General features: G+C 40.2%; 1 protein-coding gene across 3 annotated transcripts in view; it reads right to left on the bottom strand.

The window, feature by feature from the left end:
- Positions 1-24687, bottom strand: part of msrab (methionine sulfoxide reductase Ab) — a 150521-nt gene that overhangs the window by 99287 nt on the left and 26547 nt on the right. For all 3 annotated transcript variants that reach the window (XM_061896019.1, XM_061896020.1, XM_061896018.1), the window contains exons 3-4: positions 17192-17260; positions 16962-17081 (exon numbers count right to left, since the gene is read on the bottom strand). In XM_061896019.1, coding sequence (XP_061752003.1) covers positions 16962-17081; positions 17192-17260 — 189 coding nt within the window. The remainder of the gene's footprint in view (positions 1-16961; positions 17082-17191; positions 17261-24687) is intronic.

Raw genomic sequence — 24687 nt, 5'->3', positions numbered from 1 at the left:
CTTTTTATTATGGTGATACACGCATTTACATGTATATAGAAGAGACTAGAATAGAAAGTACTTTATTGATCCCTGGGGGAAATTCAGCACCACAGTTCGCTCACAATAGACAATAATAATAATAAATAACATAAAACATATATTATAAATATAATATATAATATATGAATAGTATAAAAATATTCTACATTTAAGTGCAGTCAAGGAACATATACATTATACAGTCTGATGGCTGTCGGTATGAAGGACCTCCTGTGTCGTTCCGTGTTGCATTTAGGGAGTCTGAGCATATACACAGTACGGACCAAAAGTTTGGACACACCTTCTCATTTCAATGCGTTTTTTTTTTTTCATTTTCATGACTATTTACATTGTGGTTTGTCACTGAAGGCATCAAAACTATGACACCTGTGAAGTGAAAACCATTTCAGGTGACTACCTCCTGAAGCTCATCGAGAGAATGCCAAGAGTGTGCAAAGTGGTAATCGGAGCAAAGGGTGGTTATTTTGAAGAAACTAAAATATAAAACATATTTTTCAGTTATTTCATCTTTTTTTGTCAAGTACATAACTCCACATGTTTTCTTTCATATTGTTTATGCCTCCAGTGACAATCTACAATCTAAATAGTCATGAAAATAAAGAAAACACATTAAATGAAAAGGTGTGTCCAAACTTTTGGCCTGTACTGTATGTACTTAGAAAACAAATTGATCAGCTAATACTAATTATAATAGACAATAATAAGCTGAAAAAAATGTTGAAAGGGGTCATATTAAGACTTTGGTGTGACGGTTCGCTGGCATCGTGGTGATGTGGGTGCGTTCTCTCATGATGCAGTCGCATTTGGACACAGCGTGAAGGTAAGAAATGATGATTTATTTACACTAAAAAACAGACTATGAACAGAAAACTTGCACTAGGCATAAAAAGGCAAAACAAAGAGCTAGCTTGGGAGCTAGAAAACACGAAGCATAGCGCGGAAGCTAGCAAGTACAAAAACAGTTTTACCAGAGTCGGGAATCAGCGTCATCACCTGTTGCATGGAACAGAAACTAGGACGCGAGATCGAATGAACAGAAAAGGCAGGTTTAAATAAAGGTGGTAATCACGAGGCAGGTGCGCGTCAAAAACAAGAGGCAGGTGACACTAATGCGTGACTATGGCAACAGAACAAACAGGAAGTGCCACCAGGAACTAAGGAAGTCAAACACCAACAGAATACGATGCAAAGACGGAACAAAACCAGAACAAGACATGATCTGGGCAGCCCATCATGACATTTGGTTTCTACATTAAAGCACTTCCATTTGGTTTACATAAACTGCGAAAAAATGTGTACAGAACATTTTTTGACCAAAGACCAAAGTGGTCTGTAAAACAGACTATTTTCAAACCCCACAACAAGAGGATAAAGAAAAAGAAGGAGCATATTGACGACAGAGTCTGACTATAATGGCAGACTCACGCAAAGCTGTGTGGGTAAATGTTCTATCATTTATGGATAATTCGCAGACGTCACACTTAGGTCATGTCTACAGTAAGTCGTTGAACCCCTTAAACAAATAATTATTTAGCCTCACTAAACCAGCGTTTAAGGTACTCCTCCTTGGACAAAATTTTACACGGCTAAGTGCGCCGTCGATTTATGGTATCTCCGGCACTTAGCTTTGTATGGGCTCATTGATTGTATACAAATTGAGTTCGGAGAGGACATGATGCCAGAAAGACAGAGCACCACACAGGAAGTGAAAATCAGAAAGAAGGCGCCACAGCCAGCTTCATAATAAAGCGGTTTAGTAACACGGAGCTAACTACTGGAAAGATGGAGGCGAGTCATCCAGACATGCCCGTGTTTCTCATTCTTCTACATGTACAGACACTTGTGGAAATCACACATGAATACCTTAAGAGAAAGCGATGGCAGCGTTTGGGGATACAAAACTTCTCAGACGGCAAGAGAACTTTCCAATGTCCAGGTCAGCTGTGACTCTACTTAGCGAAAAACTTTGTCCATTTGTCGCATTTGATTAAAAAGGTAGCGTGTTCTTTGTATCACCTGGCCGTCGAGCGAAGACTATGGAAAACGGCAAATGCTTTTGGACTGGCAAAGCAGACTGTATCAGTTATTGTGCCCTATGTTTTTTGCGGACCCATAGTCGAGGTCCAGAATATATAAAGTCACCAAAAAGGAATGGACAATTAAGATGAAGGCAAAAGAGTGAGGAGTGTCCTGACCAGATATCTAGATCCCTCGATTGATTAATGTAAAATGTTCTTTATCACATTGTTCACGGGTCCATTAAAGATTTCATCAATTTATGATGGCTCAGGTGTGATTCACTGTAATAGGGCCCCACAGCACACTGGATTCCAGTTGATTGAAGTCTCACAACATTGGGTATTGTTCAGAGAAGTTACATTTAAGAACTTGCACACAAAGCAACACTGGAGGTGACTAAGGCGTGCTCATTTTCCGCGCATGCGTACTAGGTCATGTGGCGCCGGCGGACGGAGAGGCAGGGGTCTTAAATGGTGGCATTGTTGTGTGTGTGGACACTGATAAGGTTAGGTAGGTAGGTAGGTAGGTCTTTATTGTCATTGCAACAAGTACAACGAAACCTTGTTTTCAGCACAAACCTGTTCAAGATTAGACAAACAAACAGTGTACAGAGTTACAGAACAAGAACGCTGATGGGTCGCCATAAGGCGCCCCGTAAAAGATGGGAAAAAGGTAAACGCTGGGGAAGGATGAGTAAAAAAATACAATCCAGACTGGGCTCCTAAGGGGGCCCAGTTCGGAGTGAGAAAAAAACCTCTATAGCGAAGCACATATACATATTACAACATATCTAGCAATAGAGGGAAGGTAGTTCAAGGTCATCGGTGGTAGGTCGCAGCTCTCAGGCGCTGACCATCCATTCATCACCCCTAGGGGATTTGTGTCGAGGGCGTTGGATTGGGGGACGGGGGGGTGTATGTGTGGCGTATATTTTTTTGTGGAGGTGTGTGTGTGTGTGTGTGTGTGTATGTATAAGCCCATAGTGTGTCTCTGTTCCGCGGCTAGTCCAAAGTTCACAACAACAGGTGTGTGTCCATGAGAGACAAAAAAGGGAGTTTGTTGTGTCTTCGCTTGCAGCGATCGTCGGGAGTCTCGAAACCAGGGAAACAATCCAAGTTAAAAAAGGTTTGTATGCGAGTGAAAATAAAATTTGCTTTTCACTATAAAATTGTCTATGACTGGTCCTCAAAAACTGCAGGGTAGACAGTCCGATGTAATCCACAGTTCTTCCCGCATTCTCCAATCATTTGTGGCAGCTTTGGGGTACTTTGAAGACTGCCAGGAACTTCCAGTTTGTCGACAAACCAGAGCAACGCTTACTCCAATCAGCAGATGTCCTGTTGTCATAATTCCGAATAGGTGGATATCTTCACGTCCTTGACAGAAAAGGGTCGCCAGGCAAGCGGCCCTCCTTCTTCTCCCAAGAGTCCGTCGTGTGTCCAGCAACAACCGCTTCGTCACGACAGCAGGTTCCCCCAAATCCAAGATCTTGTCAATTTTGTTGAGGCCAGTTAAATAGTTCCAATGTTTAGATTTGGAGAGCAGTGCAAAAAGAGGCAACAAGAAAGTTAAAGACAAGACAAAACAAAGAAGCAGGAGAGATAAGGGAGAGGAAAGGGGAGCGTCCACCCTCGGTGAGTGCCATAGAGAAAAAAAAAAAAAAAGGTGGGAAATACCCTGGATAACCTTTGTGCAGGGTTCGGGAACCTTTTTGGCTGAGAGAGCCATGAAAGCCAAATATTTTAAAATATATTTCCGTGAGAGCCATATAATATTTTTTTTTAATACTGAATACAACTAAATAAATACGTGGATTTTTAAGTAACACCAATATTTTGCAAGTATATTAAGACTCTCATTCTTTTTAATAACATTGTTATTTTGAAGCAGAACAAATAATAAATAAAATACAAGTGCGGTAGAAAACAGATGGACGGATTAAAATGCATGAGAATGTTTTATATTTTGACACTGATTACCAGCGGAATTATTCATTACTTATCGTGTTAAGTAGTGTCAGCTAAGATTTATCTGAGAGCCAGATGCAGTCATCAAAAGAGCCACATCCGGCTCTAGAGCCATAGGTTCCCTACCCCTGCCTTAGTGTAAACATGGCCTTAGGAGAAATGTCACCAAATGGGCAAATTCCTCGTTTCCCTGAAGTACGAAAGAAGGTAAGATTGTTTAATAAATATCCCCGCAATACTTCCGCAGTTTGATTTGAATTGTTTGGGACTTATGCAGATCCCAAATACAGACCAGCAGATAAGAAAAGTGCTATTGCGTGATCGGTCCCCTTTAACAGCAGGCAACTCAACAACCATACCCTCTAATGATTCATACATGGTGCAAAATACACCATGCTGTTTCAAAGGTGTACAAAACAAGGCTGTAATGATGTTGTGTTTTTCCACAAGGACACTTCAACAAACAGGGCGGAAAGTCATGTGGACGGCGACGGCCTCGTGCACCGTCAACATCACCCTTTTTGATTTAATTGTACTCGTGCTGTTAGAGACTACTTTAGTCCCCCAGTGACAGCATGAACAACTTGTTTACACTTCTCTTGATTACTGTCCTCTCTAAATGGAAAAGTACTGTAGTGTGACATTAGTGCACTTTCCACCAAACGCAAACGCCTCACAACAAACCCGTTAGTGGGCAACGTGCTGAGGAAATACAGTCAGACAATACCGGATGTACTCCATCCATCCATCCATCATTTTCCGCTTATCCGAGGTCGGGTCGCGGGGGCAGCAGCCCAAGCAGGGAAGCCCAGACTTCCCTCTCTCAGCCACTTCGTCTAGCTCTTCCCAGGGGATCCCGAGGCGTTCCCAGGCCAGCCGGGAGACATAGTCTTCCCAACGTGTCCTGGGTCTTCCCCGTGGCCTCCTACCGGTTGGACGTGCCCTAAACACCTCCCTAGGGAGGCGTTCGGGTGGCATCCTGACCAGATGCCCGAACCACCTCATCTGGCTCCTCTCGATGTGGAGAAGCAGCGGCTTTACTTTGAGTTCCTCCCGGATGGCAGAGCTTCTCACCCTATCTCTAAGGGAGAGCCCCGCCACCCGGTGGAGGAAACTCATTTTGGCCGCTTGTACCTGTGATCTAATTCTTTCGGTCACGACCCAAAGCTCATGACCATAGGTGAGGATGGGAACGTAGATCGACCGGTAAATTGAGAGCTTTGCCTTCCGGCTCAGCTCCTTCTTCACCACAACGGATCGATACAACGTCCGCATTACTGAAGATGCCACACCGATCCACCGGTCGATCTCACGATCCACTCTTCCCCAACTCATGAACAAGACTCCTAGGTACTTGAACTCCTCCACTTGGGGCAGGGTCTCCTCCCCAACCCGAAGATGACACTCCACCCTTTTCCGGGCGAGAACCATGGACTCGGACTTGGAGGTGCTGATTCTCATTCCGGTCGCTTCACACTCGGCTGCGAACCGATCCAGTGAGAGCTGAAGATCCCGGCCAGATGAAACCATCAGGACCACATCATCTGCAAAAAGCAGAGACCTAATCCCGCGGCCACCAAACCGGAACCCCTCAATGCCTTGACTGCGCCTAGAAATTCTGTCCATAAAAGTAATGAACAGAATCGGTGACAAAGGACAGCCTTGGCGGAGTCCAACCCTCACTGTAAACGTGTCTGACTTACTGCCGGCAATGCAGACCAAGCTCTGACACTGATCATACAGGGAGTGGACCACCACAATAAGACAGTCCGATACCCCATACTCTCTGAGCACTCCCCACAGGACTTCCCGAGGGACACGGTCGAATGCTTTCTCCAAGTCCACAAAGCACATGTAGACTGGTTGGGCAAACTCCCATGCACCCTCAAGAACCCTGCCAAGAGTATAGAGCTGATCCACAGTTCCACGACCAGGACGAAAACCACACTGTTCCTCCTGAATCCGAGGTTCGACTACCCGGCGTAGCCTCCTCTCCAGATGTACTGCAGCCTGAAAAAAAAGTGCCGGTAGTATGCGTCCAGAACAAAAAGCATCGCAACCGGAGGCTTTTGTTTTTGTCACCACATCGTCTTCCAACAACGTCAGGTTGTTTTGATCCGCCGCGTGTGATCACTGCATTCACACCTGTCCTAACAGACTGCACCGGGAGGGTAAATGAACCGTTCAATTCATCCCAACTGTACGAGGCAGGTGTGAAAATGCCTTGAGGGAGCACGTCAGGATGGATGCCGTTGTGACTTTGACAAAGTACGCGGTCCTCGCACCCCCTGCAGTCAAAACTTTTTCTTCCTTTAAAGTACGGAATACAGCCTTCGCTTCTTGGGGTTATTTTGTCAAAGCGCTGTAGAGTTTGAACGTGCCCTCAATAATAATGTACACACGCTGAAGTATGCTCAACGTGGGTTTATCCTAAAAAGGTAATACCATATTTTCCGGAGTACAAGTCGCACCTGCCAAAAATGCATAATAAAGAAGGAAAAGAACATATTTGATTTGCATTTTTTGGGGAAATGTATTTGATAAAACACAACACCAAGAATAGACATTTGAAAGGCAATTCAAAATAAATAAAGAATAGTGAACAACAGGCTGAATAAGTGTTATATGACGCATAAATAACCAACTGAAAAAGGGCCTGGTATGTTAACGTAACATATTAAGGTAAAAGTCATTCAAATAACTATAACATATAGAACATGCTATACGTTTACCAAACAATCGGTCACTCCTAATCGCTAAATCCCATAAAATCTTATACATCTAGTCTCTTATGTGAATGAGTTAAATAATATTATTCGATATTTCACGGTGGCAGAGGGGTTAGTGCGTCTGCCTCACAATACGAAGTTCCTGCAGTCCTGGGTTCAAATCCAGGCTCGGGATCTTTCTGTGTGGAGTTTGCATGTTCTCCCCGTGAATGCGTGGGTTCCCTCCGGGTACTCCGGCCTCCTCCCACTTCCAAAGACATGCACCTGGGGATAGGTTGATTGGCAACACTAAATGGTCCCTAGTGTGTGAATGTGAGTGTGAATGTTGTCTGTCTATCTGTGTTGGCCCTGCGATGAGGTGGCGACTTGTCCAGGGTGTACCCTGCCTTCCGCCCGATTGTAGCTGAGATAGGCGCCAGCGCCCCCCGCGACCCCGAAAGGGAATAAGCGGTAGAAAATGGATGGATGGATGGATATTTTTCGTTAATGTGTTAATAATTTCACACAAGTCGCTCCTGAGTATAAGTCGCACACCTGGCCAAACTATTAAAAAAACTGCGACTTATAGTCCGAAAAATACGGTATAATGATTGTACTTGTTTGAACTTTTTTCACTTTATAAAATCAACCAATAAGCATACAGCATATTTGTATTCTTTCTATTCAACATTTGGTTGATAAGGGGAAAATAAAGTTATACATTTGCATCTTGGACCATGTCATATTCTGGTTTTGTTTCTGTTTTATTATCATCCTGTGTTGCATTCGACGTCTTTGGTTCCCGGTGGCACTTCCTGTTTGGTTTTCTGTTGTCAGGGTCACTCATTCAGTGTCACCTGATTCTGGTTTGTCGTCACGCACCTGACTTGATTAGTTGTCTCCTTATTTAAGACCGCCCTTGTTTTACTTTCGGTTTCGGACTATAGTTTGCTACACGCAACAAGTGACATCGCTCTTCCCGCATTGTGGTAACTATCTTGTTTCACCCATTAGCTTCCATGCTATTTTGTTTGTTTACTTGTCCCTAGTTTACATACTAGCGCTTTTTGTTCATTCTAGCTTCCACGCTAGTTCTGTTTGTTTTTTCTGTAGTACTTATGTGCCAGTATTTCTGTTATTAGTTTGTTTTTGTAGTTAGGAATAAATCATCATTCCTACCTTAACGCTGTGTTCCATCTCTGCTGCACCACGAGAACGCAAACACACGCCACGATGCCACCCAGACGTCACAAAGACTAAGATTAAAATCATAACAGTCCATGAATTACCATGAATTGATAAACGTAGACCCCAATTTAAACAAGTTGAAAAACTGATTCGGGTGTTACCATTTAGTGGTCAATTGTACGGAATATGTACTGTACTGTGCAATCTACTAATAAAAGTTTCCATCAATCAATCAATCAATCAAGTAATTTTTCAGATTTGCCTTTGAAGTTTTTTTTTGCAAAAGGTTCTTCATATCAAGTGCTGTCATGTAATAACAACCAGAACATCAACATGATAGAGAAAAGTACAACAATATATTGAGATAGGCTACAGCGACCCCCCACGACCCCAAAAGGGACAAGCGGTAGAAAATGGATGGATGGATATACTGAGTTGAATTGAGTTTGAGTTCATGTCGAACATGCAAGCATACAACATGATACCTCGCAATTTCCAGTTTCTCTTTTCAACATATTTGAAAAGGAGTAGGAGGAAGCTGAACCTACTCAGTGGCCAAGTGGTTAGAGGATGGGTGTCAAACTCTGGCCCGCCGTGTAATTTAATTTGGCCCTTGAGGCAATATCAATTTAGCCTTAGAGCTGGCCCGCCAGTGTTATACAGTGTCTGTGCAGCTGCAACACCGCATTCACCGCTAAGACTCATACTTGCCAACCCTCCTAATTTTCCCGGTAGACTCCCGAAGTTCAGTGCCCCTCCCGAAAATCTCCCGGGGCAACCATTCTCCCGAATTTCTACCGATTTCCACCCAGACAACTATATTGGGGGTGTGCATTTAAGACACTGCCTTTAGCGTTCTCTACAACCTGTCGTCACGTCCGCTTTTCCTCCATACTAACAGTGTGTCACATAATATTTGTGGCTTTTACACATACACACACGCACAAGTGAATGCAAGGCATACTTAGTCAACAGCCATACAGGTCACACCGAGGGTGGCCGTATAAACAACTTTAACACTGTTACAAATATGCGCCACACTGTGAACCCACACCAAACAAGAATGACAAACACATTTCGGGTGAACATCCGCACCGTAACACAACAGAACAAATACCCAGAACCCCTTGCAGCACTAACTCTTCCGGGAAACTTCCAGCAAGTTGACCAATAATTAACGTTTTATACATGCATTTTCTCTTGCCACTTCAAGGTTTGAATGTCTGGTTCATTCATTATTATTTTATTTTCAAATGTATTATTAGCCTGTGGAAAAAAATTGATATTTACCTCAGAAGATTGCAAATAGAAAAAAAGACATAACATTTTTATTTTTATTTTATTTGATATGCCATTGATATTCTTTTAATTTGTATTATTATTATTATTTTTTGAAACTGGATTTTGCATGTCACTAAAGTTATATAAGCCTTGCTTGTTCAATATTTAATGCAAAACTTGTTTGGGTCCCTATTAGAAGGTTAATTTGTTCAACCTTGGCCCGCGGCTTTGTTCAGTTTAAAATTTTGGCCCACTCTGTATTTGAGTTTGACACCCCTGGGTTAGAGTGTCCGCCCTGAGATTGGTAGGTTGTGAGTTCAAACCGGCCGAGTCATACCAAAGACTATAAAAATGGGACCCATTACCTCCCTGCTTGGCACTCAGCATCAATGGTTGGAATTGGGGGTTGAATCACCAAAAAGGATTCCCGGGCGCAGCACCACTGCTGCTCACTGCTCCCCTCACCTCCCAGTAGGGTGAACAGGGGGATGGGTCAAATGCAGAGGAAAAATTTCACCACACCTAGTGTGTGTGACAATCATTGGTACTTTAACTTTAATCCTACCCCTTTTCTTTTACATAACAGTTACTAAAACTTTTGTTCACTTCCTGTTCTCAATTTATTCACAATATACTCCATAAGTGATCACAATAAAAAATAAATATATAAATAATACTCGGTGAAGTAAGTTACATTTCATATAGGGAGATCAGTAAGATTATTTTTTAAATGAATGGATGTATGAAGGGTTGTATTGTGGGTTGTACTTGTATAGCGCTTTTCTACCTTTTTTAAGGAACTCAAAGCGCTTTGACACTATTTCTACATTCACCCATTGGATATATTGACGGTGAAAGGGACTGGTAGTAGGGGTGTGGGAAAAAAATCGATTGGGATTCGGATCGCGATTCTCACGTTGTGCGATTCAGAATCGATTCTCATTTTTTTTTTAAACGATATATTTATTTATTTATTTATTTTTTAATCAATCCAACAAAACAATACACAGCAATACCATAACAATGCAATCCAATTACAAAACCAAACCTGACCCAGCAACACTCAGAACTGCAATAAACAGAGCAATTGAGAGGAGACACAAACACGACACAGAACAAACTAAAAGTAGTGAAACAAAAATAAATATTATCAACAACAGTATCAAAATTAGTTATAATTTCAGCATAGCAGTGATTAAAAATCCCTCATTGACATTATCATCAGACATTTATAAAAAATAAAAAAAAGAACAATAGTGTCACAGTGGCTTACACTTGCATCACATCTCATAAGCTTGACAACACACTGTGTCCAATGTTTTCACAAAGATAAAAAAAGTCATATTTTTGGTTCGTTTAATAGTTAAAACAAATTTACATTATTGCAATCAGTTGATAAAACATTTTCCTTTACAATTATAAAAGCTTTTTTTTTTTTAAATCTACTACTCTGCTAGCATGTAAGCAGACTGGGGTAGATCCTGCTGAAATCCTATGTACTGAATGAATAGAGAATCGTTTTGAATCGGGAAAAAAATCGTTTTTGAATCGGGAATTGTGTTGAATTGAAAAAAAAAAAAAAGATTTTGAATCGCATCGTGACCCCAAGAATCGATATTGAATCGAATCGTGGAACACCCAAAGATTCACAGCCCTAGTAGTCAGACTCTGCAGGAAGGCGGGACTTTGTGACAAACGTGCCAAGGGTGAAGCAGAAGAATACATGCAAGTACAATAGAAGGCCTACTGAGAGTGCACTGATAATATTCCATCCATTTTCTACTGCTTGTCCCTTTTGGGGTCACGGGGGGTCGCTGGAGCCTATCTCAGCTGCATTCAGGCGGTAAGCAGGGTACTCCCTGGACAAGTCGCCACCTCATCCCAGACTGATAAAATTGTCTTAAATTACACCATCCCTACAACACCTTAAAAGGCCTATTGTAATGAGATTTTTTTATTTAAACGGGAATAGCAGGTCGATTCTATGTGTCATAATTGATCATTTCGCGATATTGCCATATTTTTGCTGAAAGGATTTAGTAGAGAACATCCACGATAAAGTTCACCACTTTTGGTACTTCCTGAAAAAGCCTCGCCTTTACCGGAAGTCGCAGACGATGACGTCACCCGTTGATGGCTCCTCACATATTCACATTGATTTTAATGGGAGCCTCCAACAAAAACAGTTATTCGGACCGAGAAAACGACTATTTCCCCATTAATTTGAGCGAGGATGAAAGATTCGTGTTTGAGGATATTGATAGCGACGGAAAAAAACAAAAAAAAACGAGTAAAAAAAAAAACGCGATAGCATTGGGACGTATTCCGATGTTTTTAAACACATTTACTAGGATAATTCTGGGAAATCCCTTATCTTTCCAATGTGTTGCTAGTGTTTTAGTGAGTTTAATAGTACCTGATAGTCGGAGGGGTTTCTTGACGCCATGTCTCACGGGTGTCGACGGCAGCTGTACGGACGACACAAGCTCAGCTGATATCCGGTAAGAGGCGACTTTTTAACCACAATTTTCTCACCGAAACCTGCTGGTTGACATTCGGTTGGGATCTATGTCTGCTTGACCGCGCTCTAATCCATAGTAAAGTTTCAGCTCCGGGAATTTTAAGCAAGGAATCACCGTGTGTTTGTGTGGCTAAAGGCTAAAGCTTCCCAACTCCATCTTTCTACTGTGACTTCTCCAATATTAATTGAACAAATTGCATAAGATTCAGCAACACAGATCTCCAAAATACTGTGTAATTATGCCGTTAAAGCAGACGACTTTTAGCTGTGTGTGTGCGTAGCGCTCATACTTCCTAAAAACGCGTGACGTCCTGCGTACACGTCATCATTACACGACGTTTCCAAGACGAAACTCCCGGGAAATTCAAAATTGTAATTCAGTAAACTAAAAATCCGTATTGGTATTTGTTGTAATGTTAATATTTCATCATTGATATATAAACTATTAGACTGTGTGGTTGGTAGTAGTGGGTTTCAGTAGGCCTTTAACCATCCATGTTTTGAGTATACCCTTTTATTCTCACGTTGCCTCACTTCCATCAGTCTGTTTCCTTGACCGTCCTGACCCCGTTGTGTTGACAGCTCTTCGGTCCAACGCCGTCGCAGTGTTTCTCTCCGTCACGGCCACTGGAGCGACACCAGCACCTTCGCCGTTGACGGACAGGCCACCTTCCTTTCCTTTCAATGTTCTTTCGCGTCGATAAAAAAAAAAAAGTTTATTTCCACCCTCCCCACCTTTTTTTTTCTTTGTTATAGCTCTATCTGTTTTTTCCCCCCCGCCCCCTTCCTTTCTGACATCCCATAGTTGACGCACAATCCCCTTGAAGGGTTTTCACACTCAGAATGTCTGCCAGCCAAAGCCGAAAGCGCCTCTCTCGTCCTTTTTCCGCGTCCGATCCTGCTGTGTCCGCCATCGAGACGCACTGTGGGCTCGACTGTGTGCGCCCTCGGCGAGGGAGGAGTTCATAATTAAAGCACGCGAGGAGTGCGCAAGGCTCAAACAGCGCCAGACATCTTCATTTGAATTATATATCAATGCCCTACATGAATCAATTAGAATCTTGATGGGGGAACTGGGAAAAAAGGCATCCGCGCACGCACGCACACACAGGTAACCAGGATGTTTGATGGCTTTGAGGTTTAAGCTTGCGTTTCCACCCTGCCAAATCAGTCTCAGGGAAAGCATCCCAATTGATGGCGCTTCATACACTGTAAACTCTGCTGAGAGGTGCCACAGCGCAGCATAGAACAGCATACACCAGAACACAGCCCAATCCTTACAAGTAGGTCATGGGTGGGTGGGAATGGTGGAGGGTGGGGGGGGGATGCAGCCCATCTGGAGCAGTACATTCAGAGTAGAAGTTGCCTGCAGATGAAGGGAAGGCGGAGGGGAGGATGTGCGAGCTATAATGAGTCTGTGGTTCTTTTGCCTTTTTGATTTTTCTCCCTTATTTTTCGGCATCAAAAACAAAGTCACAAACTGAGCTTGTGCCTAATGTTCATCAATAGAAGATTTAGATTTTAGATTTAGGTTTATTGGTCCCCGTTGGGGAAATTCATTTTCACTGCCGTACATTCAAACATATAGATATTACACATCACAAAACAAAAATAACAAAAAGACATCATACATGACCAACACATTTACAGGCTTTGTCACACGGGTCTGCTGTTAAAGGCCTACTGAAATGAGATTTTCTTATTTAAACAGGGATAGCAGGTCCATTCTATGTGTCATACTGATCCTTTCGCGATATTGCCATATTTTTGCTGAAAGGATTTAATAGGGAACATCCACGATAAAGTTCGCAACTGTCGGTGTTAAGAGAAAAGCCCTGCCTCTACCGGAAGTCGCAGACGATGACGTCGCAAGTGTGGCTGATCCTCACATATTGACATTATTTTTAATGGGAGCCTTCAACAGAAAATGCTACTCGGACCGAGAAAATTTCCCCATTAATTTGAGCGAGGATGAAAGATTCTTGTTTGAGGAAATTGATAGCGACGGACTAGAAAAAAATAAAAAAATAAATAAAAACGAGTTAAAAAAAAAATGCGATTGCATTGGGACGTATTCCGATGTTTTTAAACACATTTACTAGGATAATTCTGGGAAATCCCGTATATTTCTATTGTGTTGCTAGTGTTTTAGTGAGTTAAATAGTGTCTGATAGTCGGAAGGGTGTCTCCACGGGTGTCTTGACGCGCAGTGTCTCAGGGGAGTCGATGGCAGCTATGGACGGCACAAGCTCAGCTTTGCTCTGGTAAGAACTGACTTTTTAGCTGCAATTTTCTCACTAAAACCTGCTGGTTGACATTTGGTTGGGATCCATGTCTGCTTGACTGTGCTCTGATTCATAGGAAAGTTTCAGCTCCGGGAATATTAAACAAGGAATCACCGTGTGTTTGTGTGGCTAAAGGCTAAAGCTGCCCAACTCCATCTTTCTACTGTGACTTCTCCAATATTAATTGAACAAATTGCAAAAGATTCAGCAACACAGATGTCCAAAATACTGTGTAATTATGCCGTTAAAGCAGACGACTTTTACCTGTGTGTGTGCGTAGCGCTCATACTTCCTAAAAAGACGTGACGTCTTGCGTACACGTCATCATTACGCGACGTTTTCAAGACGAAACTCCTGGGAAATTTAAAATTGTAATTTAGTAAACTAAAAAAACCATATTGGCATGTGTTGCAATGTTAATATTTCATCATTGATATATAAACTATCAGACTGCGTGGTGGGTAGTAGTGGGTTTCAGTAGGCCTTTAACTATATAGACATCACACATCACAAAACAAAAATAACAAAAGGACATCATACATGACCAACACATTTCAATCAATGTTCACTTATATAGCCCTAAATCACTAGTGTCTCAAAGGGCTGCACAAACCACTACGACATCCTCGGTAGGCCCACATAAGGGCAAGGAAAACTCACACAGGCTTTGTCAGACGGGTCGGCCGGGCCTGCTGTTAAGGCCGTCTATAGCTGTAGGGATAAGGCTTTTCCTGAGGCGGGCCCTCCGGAATTTTATGGTTCTGTACCTGCGCCCTGATGATAGTGGGATTATGTATTTGTGTAGTGGGTGACTGATATCCTGGACTATCATGTTGCCAGTCGAATGATGGACCTGTGGTTTAAATCTGAAATGTTTGGTGTGGGTAAACCGATGATTTTAGCTGCTATGTTTGTAATGCGTGTGAGTTTGGTCCGGTTGGTGACAGAAAGCATGGTGAAAAAACATGTGGAACAGTAGGTAAGGATGGGTTGAACAATGCTTTGGTAAAGTAATAACAGGAGATGAGGTGCAACGTATAGTCCTTTAAGTTTTCGGATGGCTGACAGTCTTTGTTGAATGTCCGTGGTGTGCTGATCAAAGGTGAGTTTATTGTCCAAAGTTACGCCCAGGTATTTAAAAGTGTCAACTGTTTTAACTGTTTGTGTATGTATGATGATGGGGTGCTGAGGCGAGGAGGGGTTGAACCAGATTTCTTCTGTTTTATTGACATTGATTTCCAGATAACTGGCTGTGCATGACTCTGTGAAATGTTTGACTGTGTTATGATAGTCCAGGATGGATTGACTATTGGAGAGGAGTGCGAGAATGGCTGTGTCATCTGAGTATTTTAAGTATGTTGTGGTGGGTGAGATGCTACGGCAGTCATTGGTGTAGAGCAGGGGTCACCAACGCGGTGCCCGCGGGCACCAGGTAGCCCGTAAGGACCAGATGAGTCGCCCGCTGGCCTTTTCTAAAAATAGCTCAAATAGCAGCACTTACCAGTGAGCTGCCTCTATTTTTTAAATTGTATTTATTTACTAGCAAGCTGGTCTCGCTTTGCTCGACATTTTTAATTCTAAGAGAGACAAAACTCAAATAAAATTTAAAAATCCAAGAAAATATTTTAAAGACTTGGTCTTCACTTGTTAAAATCAATTCTTTTTTTTTTTTACTTTGCTTCTTATAACTTTCAGAAAGACAAATTTAAAGAAAAAATACTACCTTAAAAATTATTTTAGGATTTTTAAACACATATATTTTTTTACCTTTTAAATTCCTTCCTCTTCTTTCCTGACAATTTAAATCAATGTTCAAGTAAATTTTTTTATTTTTATTTTAAAGAATAATAAATATATTTTAATTTAATTCTTAGTTTTAGCTTCTGTTTTTTCGACGAAGAATATTTGTGAAATATTTCTTCAAATTTATAATGATTAAAATTCAAAAAAAGGATTCTGGCAAATCTAGAAAATCTGTAGAATCAAATTTAAATCTTAATTCAAAGTCTTTTGAATATCTTTTAAAAATGTTGTTTTGGAAAATCTAGAAGAAATAATGATTTTTCTTTGTTAGAAATATACTGTAGCTTAGTCCAATTTGTTTTATATTATAACAAAGTGCAGATTGGATCAGATTGGATTTTAACTTATTTAAACCATGTCATCAAAATTCTAAAATTAATCTTAATCAGGAAAAATTACTAATGATGTTCCATAAATTCTTTTTTTAATTTTTTCAAAAAGATTCGAATTAGCCAGTTTTTCTCTTCATTTTTTGGGGTTTAATTTTGAATTTTAAAGAGTCGAAATTGAAGATAAACTATGTTTCAAAATTTGATTTTAATTTTTTTCCTGTTTTCTCCTCTTTTAAACCGTTCAATTAAGTGTTTTTTTTATAATTTATTCTCTACATAAAACCTTCCGTAAAAGGAGAAAAAATATACGACGGATGACAGACCGAAATACGCATTTTATATATATATATATATATATATATATATATATATATATATATATATATATAGATTTATTTATTAAAGGTAAATTGAGAAAATTGGCTATTTCTGGCAATTTATTTAAGTGTTTGTCAAACTGGTAGCCCTTCGCATTAATCAGTACCCAATAATTGATTGATACTTTTATTAGTAGATTGCACAGTTCAGTACATATTCCGTACAATTGACGACTAAATGGTAACACCCGAATAAGTTTTTCAACTTGTTTAAGTCGGGTCCATGTTAATCAATTCATGGTAGAAGTAGCTCTTGGTTTCAAAAAGGTTGGTGACCCCTGGTGTAGAGTGTGTACAGGAAAGGGCTCAACACACATCCCTGTGGGACTACGGTGTTGATGGTAAGCATCGGGGATGTGTTTGAGCCCACCCATACTGCTTGCAGTCGGTCGGTGAGGAAGTTGTGGGTAAAACACCCGAAAAGGCATAAATCCTTACCTGAGCATACCTCTTGATAGGTGGGATTGGGGGTAAAGCCCCCGGCAAAGCCCACCTGCGTGGAGAAGACCCCAGGAAGCTTCCAAAAAAGTTTCTCAGCTCCCCAGAAACAGCCCATTCCTACACATGAAAGGTCATGAGACACACAAAAAAACACCTTCAAGTGCTAATGGTGGCATTTTATTTTTGTATGAGAACTGACTGTAAGAAGTGGGATTAGACCGTCTCACCAAACATGATGCTCTCCATGCCTTCTGGAAAAGGCTGCACGGTGGTATTGCCGTTGACTGCATGCTTGTCTGTGCAGGGGGGAAAAAAATTACGAAAAGGTGAGATTACCGACTTAAACAAACGCATGCAAGCAAAAAAGGCCCATCTCAAAACGGAGTACACCCCTCAAATTTCCGATATAGAATGTACCTTTGGAAATATTTGAGAGTAGTCAGTATAAGGCTTGTATAGGACCGTATTTTTTGGAATATAGGGTACACCGAATTATAAAGCCCTGCAGGTCTAAATTTATACAAATTTATGATTTTTTTTTCTACATTTAAAACACTTCCTTGTGGTCTAAATAACATGTAATGTTGGTTCTTTGGTCAAAATGTTGCATAAATGAGGTTTTACGGATCATTTTCAAGCTGCTTTCTGACCGTATCTTCAGTTTTGTGGATGGTTTTATTTATGTGGCTCCACTTCGACAGCGTCCTCTCATTTTTGTCGTACCTGTAATTTTTAAAGCTTATCGACTATAGGCGTTTCCAAACTTGGGGGCCGCATTGGGCTAAACAAATTGGTCTGGGGGCCAAAAGCCGACTGCATGTAAAGTAATATATAAAATATGTATACACACAATTATTTAGGCTATACATACCATGTATACAGTAAATCCATCCATCCATACATTTTCTACCGCTGGTCCCTTTTGGGGTCGCGGAGGGTGCTGGAGCCTATCTCAGCTGCATTCGGGCGGAAGGCAGGCTACACCCTGGACAAGTCGCCACCTCATCACAGGGCCAACACAGATAGACAGACAACATTCACACTCACATTCACACACTACAGTATGATAATATATATACAGGGTTTCCCACACACACATTTTTTGTGGCGGCCCGCCATGAAAGAATTACGGCCGCCACAAATTAAAAAAAAAAAAAAAAAACTTTTTTTTTTTTTTTCTTCGGCTTTTGACCCGCTCGACCGCTCATAAAAGCAATGGGACTCTGTCTGTGAATGGAGCTTGTAGTTACATATTATATAAATATATAAATATTATATAAACATGTATATAAATATGTACAAGTGTTGAAATTATATTCCAACTCCACGTTCTTCTTGGTCATCGCCGCCGCTGCTGCCACCCTCCCGGCGACCACACCACCACAAATAGATAAAAAAATAAATAAATAAATAAAAAAATATATATATATATATGTATATATATATATATATATATATATATATATATATATTATACACACACACATACATACAAGGTAAATACAATACAGTATATATAACCTAAGTGTGAATGTGGAATGAACGAATAAAGCGACTATTTGGGCAAAACCCCGCCGCGGGCCAATCTTTTGGTTAAACTTGTAATGTCTCCGGCGGACCGCACTTAGTGTGCACACCCTTGGACTGCAGCTTCGGTGCAGACTACAATGGCGGGGGCGTGCAAATTTTGGGGACTAATTCATATTATTAAAAAAAGAAACGACAGCTGATATGTCACCAAATAGATGCCATTTTGGGGTCCTTATACACACACATCATAGTAATATCCGCCGGAATTTGAGCACAGCACGCCGGACTATGTTATTAAGCGGTGTGACTTCGTAGCTTACCAAAGTCGTACTAAAACATTTTGGCAGATTTTTGAGCGCCGTGTGTAATGTTCTTTATTCACAATGAAACATCAACTTGCTTACGGGTACTTTTGCTAGCGTCATTATTGAACAGGCGTCAACTTGCAGTCCACGCTCTGGTATCTCTTATGTGTGACTGCCATCTACTGTTCACACTCCACCATGTGCCAAATAATTGAGTTTAGTTTAGTTTAAGGATCCCCATTAGTCTACACTGCACTGGAGACTATTCTTCCTGGGGTCCAGGCAAAAAAACATCACACAATCACAAAACAAAAGATTAAAATGCAGTACAACATGATCAAATGATAAAATGTCATAATACATAAATAGCAAAAACAAAGAACCAAAAAAAAAAAAGAACTTATGTTACATAATAATTTTCATACCAAAGATAAAAATAGAAATACAAAAATACATATATATATATATATATATATATTTGCAAAAATAAAACAAAGAACCAATGGCCTAAAATATACACATTAGTGTACCAAAGACAAAGAATAAGTGACGAAAAAGTACTATTCATCCATTTTCTACTGCTTATCCCATAATCAATAAAATACTCAATAGTCATTAAAAACAGTCATGACATTAGGTACAATGACATTTATATAAGGTTGGTAAGCACAACCAGAATTAATTTGTATATTTGGTGCACCGGGTTATAAGGGGCACTGCCGATATTTGATAGAATGAAAGGAATTTAAGTGTGCCTTATTGTCTAAAATCAAGGTAGTATGGCTTTGTTATCCACTAAAAATACCTCAATGCCATTAATGTCTAAAAAACTGGCAACACATGTAAGATAATTGTGTGTTGCCTACATTAAAGGAAGTTATGGTAGCATTGTGGTGTGGGGTTGCATGAGTTTCAACCTTGACTATTACTTTCTTAAGCAGAGTATGATCTCCCTATTTTGCTCCTATCCAACAGAAGTAACCCAAACTCATTTTCAAGATGACAAGTATTTTGCTGAGGAAGAGGAAGGTGAAGGAGTGGACAAGAATGTCTCACCATACTGTGGGACATCCTCAAAGGGCTCCTCGAATGCTGACTGCATTTGCACTTACGTCATGGTTCTGGACCTAAAACTTATATTTACAAGTAAAATTATTCCTGAAATAAACACAGTAGTGATTATAAGCTGGTTTTCTAAAAAGTTTCAGCACATTTTGGAACGCCCACGTGTAACTTCTACATGAACCTGCTGTCGTGAGCTACAGAAGACTGGAAGCCACTTCATAATGCGTAGTCTGTGTTTTGGAAACATCTTCATCTGGAATCATGATATTTACACACAGGATTTGACATGATAAATTAAATATGTCTGCCAGATGCATTGATGCAGGTTGTTGCAATACAATTAAAGAAGGGGTCAGCCTACATACAGTACATTTCCAAATGTTGAGAGTATGAGGGAAAGTACGGACCTCTGCAGTCAAAATGAGTCGCGTATAATGAGCCAGACTAAGCGAGAGGACTGTAATTTGCTGCGATCATTTTATTGATTACGACTTTGAAGAAGAGGGTTTTTGTCGCAGTTTGGATGGAAAAATAATAAAAGATTCGAGCCAAACGGGATTTTGAAAATCAGTAGCACTCTCGAGAGGAGAAAGACTGAGTCAGAACCTGTAGAAAAAAGGAGAAAGGAGAGCAGACAAGATGCTAAAAAACGAGAGAAAAAGAAAACATGCCGCTAGAATTTTTTTTTTTCAGTCCTCTTTCAGTTCAGTTTCAGTTTTTTTTGAAAATGCATATGATCCAATGTAATGTGTTACGTTTCCAGTTGTTTGATTACAGCATGTCTGATAGGAGGAGGAAGAAGCAGAGCCTACCCCATTTTCATGCCATAGCAATTTTATCCAATTTCCTTGTTCTCTGTAACAGAACAGTGAACAAATAAATAATAAATAAATAATATACCATATTAAATACATGAAAATCTTTGTCCAAATAAAAAAAATTCCAAAAAGGAGAAAAAAATGGTTCAAGATGTTCATCGTAATTATTGTTCTGTGTACTTTGTGAACAGTTGTAGTTTGAACAGTCTCTTAAACTGAATCATATTGGTGCTTTGTTTGATTTCTTTGGTTTATTTGTTCTATAATTGAATTCCACATACTGATATATGTTATATACTGATATACTTTACTGATAATGTTCTCTAGGTCAGTGGTTCTCAAGTGGGGGTATTCTAAAAATAGCAACAATTCAAAAATCCTTTATAAATATATTTATTGAATAATACTTCAACATGTTCCATAAATATTGATGTTAAAGATTTCTTTTTTTGTGAAAAAACGTTTAGAATTAAGTTCATGAATCCAGATGGATCTCTATTACAATCCCCAAAGAGGGCACTTTAAGTTGATGATTACTTCTATGTGTAGAAATCTTTATTCATTATTGAATCACGTGTTTGTTTTTCAACAACTTTTTAGTTATTTTTATATCTTTTTTTCCAAATAGTTCGAGAAAGACCACTACAAATGAGCAATAATGTGCACTGTTATATAATTTAATAAATCAGAAACTGATGACATAGTGCCGTATTTTACTTCTTTATCTCTTTTTTTTCAACCAAAAATGCTTTGCTCTGATTAGGGGGTACTTGAATTAAACAAATGTTCACAGGGGGTACATCACTGAAAAAAGGTTGAGAACCACTGCTCTAGGTGCCTGAAGAAATGCTGAAAGAGCATGGAAGAGGAGATGGAAAAGCAGGCAAATCTTAAAATGGCAAAACATGTTTGCTTACAGTGTTGACCATGTCAGTTGTGAAACAACCAAGGTGACAAAAACCTGAAATTAAGTGATCAAAGTAAAAGTTTTGATCTGTAAAGCCTATTTGGGTAAATGGGTTCTAGTTCTGTCGATGACGTCACACCAAGAAGGGGCCGGCATATCAAGTCTGGCAATGGAAAGGGGTGTTCCAAGTACAGTCAGTTAGCTACTCAATACTCGAAACGAGGTGATATAATGGGAAATGACTGCCAGATTTATTTCTAAGAGCAGAAAATACATAAAGAGACTTGTTCGTAACATTTAAGTGCTCTGGACAGTAAGAAAGTTTTAGGAGTGCATGAGGTTTACCATTCAATCAATCAATCAATCAATGTTTATTTATATAGCCCCAAATCACAAATGTCTCAAAGGACTGCACAAATCATTACGACTACAACATCCTCGGAAGAACCCACAAAAGGGCAAGGAAAACTCACACCCAGTGGGCAGGGAGAATTCACATCCAGTGGGACGCCAGTGACAATGCTGACTATGAGAAACCTTGGAGAGGACCTCAGATGTGGGCAACCCCCCCCCCCCTCTAGGGGACCGAAAGCAATGGATGTCGAGCAAGTCTAACATGATACTGTGAAAGTTCAATCCATAGTGGCTCCAACACAGCCGTGAGAGTTCAGTTCAAGCGGATCCAAGACAGCAGCGAGAGTCCCGTCCACAGGAAACCATCTCAAGCGGATCAGCAGCGAAGAGATGTGCCCAACCGATACAGGCGAGCGGTCCATCCTGGGTCCCGACGAGCGGTCCATCCTGGGTCTCGACTCTGGACAGCCAGTACTTCATCCATGGTCATCGGACCGGACCCCCTCCACAAGGGAGGGGGGGACATGGAGAAAGAAAAGAAGCGGCAGATCAACTGGTCTAAAAAGGAGGTCTATTTAAAGGCTAGAGTATACAAATGAGTTTTAAGGTGAGACTTAAATGCTTCTACTGAGGTAGCATCTCGAACTGTTACTGGGAGGGCATTCCAGAGTACTGGAGCCCAAACGGAAAACGCTCTATAGCCCGCAGACTTTTTTTGGGCTCTAGGAATCACTAATAAGCCGGAGTCTTTTGAACGCAGATTTCTTGCCGGGACATATGGTACAATACAATCGGCAAGATAGGCATCAATGAAGTTATCATGGAGGAGTGGCAAAGGATTCCAGAAACAACCTCTGCAGCTCTGCTAAATTATCTGCCCAAGAGGGTTAAGACATTGCCGGATAGCTATGGTGCTCACACTAAATATTTAGCCTGAGGACAACATTTGAATATTTACATTGTGAGGTGTACTCACTTGTATTAAGACAATTCCATAACAAGAATCATTTCAGGTTGATAGTGAATCTATACTGCCATACAAGCTGTACACTGACTACTCGAGTAGCATATCAAAGTTTAATTCCATCCATCCATCCATCCATTTTTCTACCGGTTATTCCCTTTCAGGGTCGCAGGGGGCGCTTGTGCTTATCTCAGCTACAATCGGGCGGAAGGCAGTGTACACCCTGGACAAGCCGCCCAAAGTTTAATTAATCAAATATATATTAACGTTGTTGTCCTACGGCAGTGGTTCTCAACCTTTTTTCAGTGATGTACCCCCTGTGAACATTTTTTTTAATTCAAGTACCCCCTAATCCCAGCAAAGAATTTTTGGTTGGAAAAAACAGCGATAAGAAGTAAAATACAGCACTATGTCATCAGTTTCTGATTTATTAAATTGTATAACAGTGCGAAATATTGCTCATTTGTAGTGGTCTTTCTTGAACTATTTGGAAATAAAAGATATAAAAATAACTAAAAAGTTGTTGAAAAATAAACAAATGATTCAATTATAAATAAAGATTTCTACACATAGAAGTAATCATCAACTTAAAGTGCCCTCTTTGGGGATTGTTATAGAGATCCATCTGGATTCATCAACTTAATTCTAAACATTTTTTCACAAAAACAAAATTCTTTAACATCAATAATTATGGAACATGTCCATAGAAAGTCTAGCTGTCAACACTGAATATTGCATAGTTGCATTTCTTTTCACAGTTTATGAACTTACATTCATATTTTGTTGAAGTTTTATTCAATATATATATTTAGAAAGGATTTTTGAATTGTTGCTATTTTTAGAATATTTGAAAAAATCTCACGTACCCCTTGGCCTACCTTCAAGTACCCTCAGGGGTACACGTACCCCATTTGAGAAACACCGCCCTACGAGAAACTGGGTAACACATGGGACACTGACAAAACTTAACCTACTGTTAATTATAACAATCTACAAGGTTAATATAGTTGGCTTCTCTTGCTTCCCCTCCATGTATCTGCTTTCTTTTGTATTTCAAGTTATCTTTACACATATGTATTGTTGCATTTGAATTGATTGATTGATTGATACTTTTGTTAGTAGATTGCACAGTTCAGTACATATTCCGTACAATTGACCACTAAATGGTAACACCCGAATACGTTTTTCAACTTGTTTAAGTCGGGGTCCACATTAATCAATTCATGGTACAAATATATACTATCAGCATAATACAGTCATTACACAGGTTAATCATCATAGTATATACATTGAATTATTTACATTATTTACAATCCGGGGGGTGGGATGAGGAGATTTGGTTGATATCAGAACTTCAGTCATCAACAATTGCATCAACAGAGAAATGTGGACATTGAAACGGTGTAGGTCTTACTTAGTAGGATATGTACAGCCAGCAGAGAACATAGTGAGTTCAGATAGCATAAGAACAAGTATATACATTAGAAGTACATTTGATTATTCATATTAAGTTATTTACAATCCGGTGAGATGGGATGTGAATGGAGGGGGGTATTAGTAAAGGGTAGAAGTTGCCTGGAGGTGTTTTAGAGCGGTTTTGAAGGAATATAGAGATGCACTTACTTTTATACCTGTTGGGAGTGCATTCCACATTGATGTGGTATGGAAAGAGAATGAGTTAAGACCTTTGTTAGATCGGAATCTGGGTTTAGCGTAGTTTGTGGAGCTCCCCCTGGTGTTGTGGTTATGGCGGTCATTTACGTTAAGGAAGTAGTTTGAC

This window comes from Nerophis ophidion, linkage group LG03, assembly GCF_033978795.1.
Source record: "Nerophis ophidion isolate RoL-2023_Sa linkage group LG03, RoL_Noph_v1.0, whole genome shotgun sequence".
In the NCBI taxonomy this organism is placed as follows: Eukaryota; Metazoa; Chordata; class Actinopteri; order Syngnathiformes; family Syngnathidae; genus Nerophis; species Nerophis ophidion.
This window is presented reverse-complemented; position numbering and strand designations above follow the sequence as displayed.